At 54.4% G+C, this 3,642-nt stretch overlaps 1 protein-coding gene across 1 annotated transcript in view; it reads left to right on the forward strand.

Annotated features, from left to right (window-relative positions):
• Positions 1-896: 896 nt before the first annotated feature.
• Positions 897-3,642, forward strand: part of LHFPL4 (LHFPL tetraspan subfamily member 4) — a 33,832-nt gene continuing 31,086 nt past the window's right edge. The window contains exon 1 of the mRNA XM_006152021.2: positions 897-1,318. Coding sequence (XP_006152083.1) covers positions 913-1,318 — 406 coding nt within the window. The 5' untranslated portion in view covers positions 897-912. The remainder of the gene's footprint in view (positions 1,319-3,642) is intronic.

Consider the following 3,642-nt stretch of genomic DNA (forward strand, 5'->3'; position numbering starts at 1 on the left):
CTGCACTCGTCCGGCCTGGGCGCGGGGCAGCCGCTCCCCCAAACCCTGGGCCCTACCAGGGCCCGGCCGCTCCCCAGCGCCCCGGGGACAGTCCCTATCCACCGCCTACCCCTCGCGACCCGGACTGCATGCCAGCCCCGGCCCCTCGTCCCCTCGGCCTGCAAAGCCCCTCTCCCAGCCCTGGCCCGCCAGCCCTGGGCTCCCCCACCAGCCTACATCCAGCCCTGGCTTCTGAGGGGCACCCCACCCCCCGCGTCCCGTGTCCAGACCCTGCGGTCCCGGCCCCCGGACTCCCCTCTAGCCTCATCCTAATCCCGACACTTTGCCTTCCTAGACCTTCAAACAGCCCCCCATTCTCTGCCCTGGCCCCACTATCACCATCCTAATCTCCTGGCGCCAGACCCTCTTCTCCCCTTCTTTCCCTTCACAGGGGCGCCCACACCCACTCCATAGCCCCCCTCTAGACACCCAGTGCAGACCTCCCTCTGCCCCGACTACCCGGCCCCCAGTTCCCTTGCTGAGCTCCTGTGTGTGGCTCTCTGCTAATCCTCCCATCCAGCCTCCCTTCGGGCTCCCCGTGCCTCCCCCACTCCCCCGACTGCCCCAATACCAGCTCCCAAGCCCGCTCCCCAACTCCCCCGTGACCACTCTCCAGTTCCCTCTGCTTCCAGCTCCCACATCTTCAACCCAGCCCCCCGACTTTCACATGGCCCCTGGCTAGGCTCCCCAAAAGAGATCTTTTCCAGTCCCCCAGACACCACCCCGGCACTCACACGACCCTCTCCTGCTGCTCCACACCAGCCCAGGTACCCCCAGCTCAGTCCCAGACCTCGCCCTCGCGAGTTCCTTGACTCAGGCCGCTTCTCGCGTGCGTCCCCCGCCGCCGCCGCCGCCGGCCCCGCCCCCGGCACCATGCTGCCCTCGCAGGAGGCCTCCAAGCTCTACCATGAGCACTACATGCGGAACTCGCGGGCCATCGGCGTGCTGTGGGCCATCTTCACCATCTGCTTCGCCATCATCAACGTGGTGGTCTTCATCCAGCCCTACTGGGTGGGCGACAGCGTGAGCACCCCCAAGCCTGGCTACTTCGGCCTCTTCCACTACTGCGTGGGCAGCGGGCTGGCGGGCCGCGAGCTCACCTGCCGGGGCTCCTTCACCGACTTCAGCACCATCCCGTCCAGCGCCTTCAAGGCGGCCGCCTTCTTCGTGCTGCTCTCCATGGTGCTGATCCTCGGCTGCATCACCTGCTTTGCGCTCTTCTTCTTCTGCAACACCGCCACGGTCTACAAGATCTGCGCCTGGATGCAGCTCTTGGCAGGTAGGGCCAGGGTGGGGGCGGAACCCCCAGAACAGTCACCGGGGACGGGGCTCCTTCCTGCCAGGTCGCCTTCTTGGTGGAGTAGATATGAATTATGCTCCTCTGTAAGACACTAAACTCCCACTGACCCTCGGCTGCCACTGGGGAAGAAGGGGATTGATTCAATGAGAGAGAGACACCTTAGTGCAGGGGGCAGAGATTTAGAGTTGGGGGTTTGAGTGTGTGGGCGTGGATATGGGAAGACAGCATGTATTGCTGGGTTAACATTATGTTAGCGTCGCTAAGGGTCTCTGTTGGCTGTCTGAGGGAAATATCTATCGGAATGAGGGGTTATGGTAGGTGTGATTTCGGTTCAACTCAGAAAAGCAGGAGTTGGAGAATCAAAAGAGTTGGCTTGGACGTCTAACTGGCAACATTATCAATGTGGGTGTTTCACTTTACTTCTCCGAGGCTCGGTTTCCTCATCTGTAGAACAGTGGAGAAGAGTCCAAGAGGACACATGGAAGGGTATCTTGTAAATTTCAAAGTGCTGTGATAAGATAAGGGGAGTTGGAGGCTGTCTAGAGCGCCTGTTTAGTGTTCGATAACAGTGGGCAGCATGGGTCTCTGGAGGGCAGGTCTTCGTCCCTCCTCCCACCTGCAGGAAGGGTTTTGATGCCTTGACCAATGGGAATGGGTCCCTTGGACCCCCAGAAGGGTTTGGCTAAGACAGTCAATCTTGCCCTAAGAACCAAAGAAGGCCTTTTGGGAATGAGAAATGCTGAGACAGTTTTCCAGGATCCATTAAGTCTCCCGCCCACCTTTCGATCGAAGAGTATTTTGAAGATTCAGCTACTTGGGCTTTTGCCTAATTGCGGGCAGGAAGGAGAGTTGGGCTGGGGAAGTGCGGCCAAGGGGCGGCAGGCATGGTGGAGGACGGCTGGAGAAGGATAGAGAAAAGTTTGCAGCCCTCCAGGGAGAGAAAGAGAAGGGAATGTGTAATAATCATACAGCAGAGGTGGTTTTTTTAAAGTAAACACTTCAGGACCAGCAGGTGGTGTGATGGTTAAGGTGCTGGACGCTCCCCCATGGTGACCATGGTTCGAGTACTGGACTTGGTGACTTGCTTTCTCACACCCCCCCCCTCTGTGTCTCTCTGGTCAAAATTAAAAAAAAAAAAGAATGAGTAAATAAAATTGAAAATAAATAATTATTTTTTTAAAGTTTTTTTTTTTTAAAGTAAATACCTTGGGAACAACAGTTGGCATAAAGGCTATGTCGCTGGACTCCCAAATAGTTAACCACAGTTTGAGTCCCAGACCTGGTGGCTTAAACTCACGCCGGGCGCATGTGCGTGCGTGCCCAAGATCCCAAGAGGAGAACGGAGGAGGAGGGATTGCAGTGGGACCATCCCCCCTGAGGGGTGATTTCTTACTTTCTGTCTCTCTGTCTCTTTCTGTCTTTCTGGCAAGCGCATGCACCCTATAGCAAAAACCTCCCCCCCAACAAAAAAAAGTAAATACCTCAACATAGTCAACAAGGGACTCTTTGAAAAGGGACCTCCAGGAGGGAGGGACTATGTCACTTGCTGATCATTCCAAGGCTCGACGCATCACAGGGAATTGGCTTTGGAATATGAGCTTCACTCTCTTGAGCATCTTCACTGAGGAGAAACTGTCATCTTTATCTTTTTTTTTTAATTACTTGTTAATTTGCCAGAGGCTGCATGCACTTAGTAGAGAGAGAGAAGAGGAGGGGAAAATCACCCCAAATGAGGCATAGTGATACCTCTCCTCCACTTCTCCACTCTGTTGGGATTTTGGACACATACACGCACGTGCCCGGCGTGTTTTTCAAGTTACCGGGGATAGGATTCAAACAGCTGATAGCCATGTGGGATCTGGCTGCCTTAACCACTGAGTTACAAGCCAGCCTCAGACCTCCATCTTTAAAGGAATACTGTGCTATTTGGAAGTGGCTGGAAGTTACTCAGGGCCAAGTGTTGAGAGTAGGGTGAGCAGTCAAGTTGAGAACTGTCAGTCGAAATGAAAGCCAACATGTGAGGACAGGGTCATGAGACTGGATTGCTTCCCCGAGAGATTTTCTGTAAAAATCAAGGAAGAATTACCGCTCTGTTGGAAGACTTTTCCAAGTTCCAGAAAGAGCTACTTTGAAGAAGGCGAGGTATATTCAGGTGTACAGTGGGCTTGTTTCAAATCCATCTCACCCCACTAACTTAGATGTGGGTCATCTAGGTTCTTTGGAGAAGATGAGAAAGGAAAATTGTAGAATTTGGGGGTTATCTCTCCATATGTATATGTGGTACCCAGAGAAATTATATAATA

This window comes from Tupaia chinensis, unplaced genomic scaffold (assembly GCF_000334495.1).
Source record: "Tupaia chinensis unplaced genomic scaffold, TupChi_1.0 Scaffold000333_1, whole genome shotgun sequence".
NCBI classification, from domain to species: domain Eukaryota; kingdom Metazoa; phylum Chordata; class Mammalia; order Scandentia; family Tupaiidae; genus Tupaia; species Tupaia belangeri.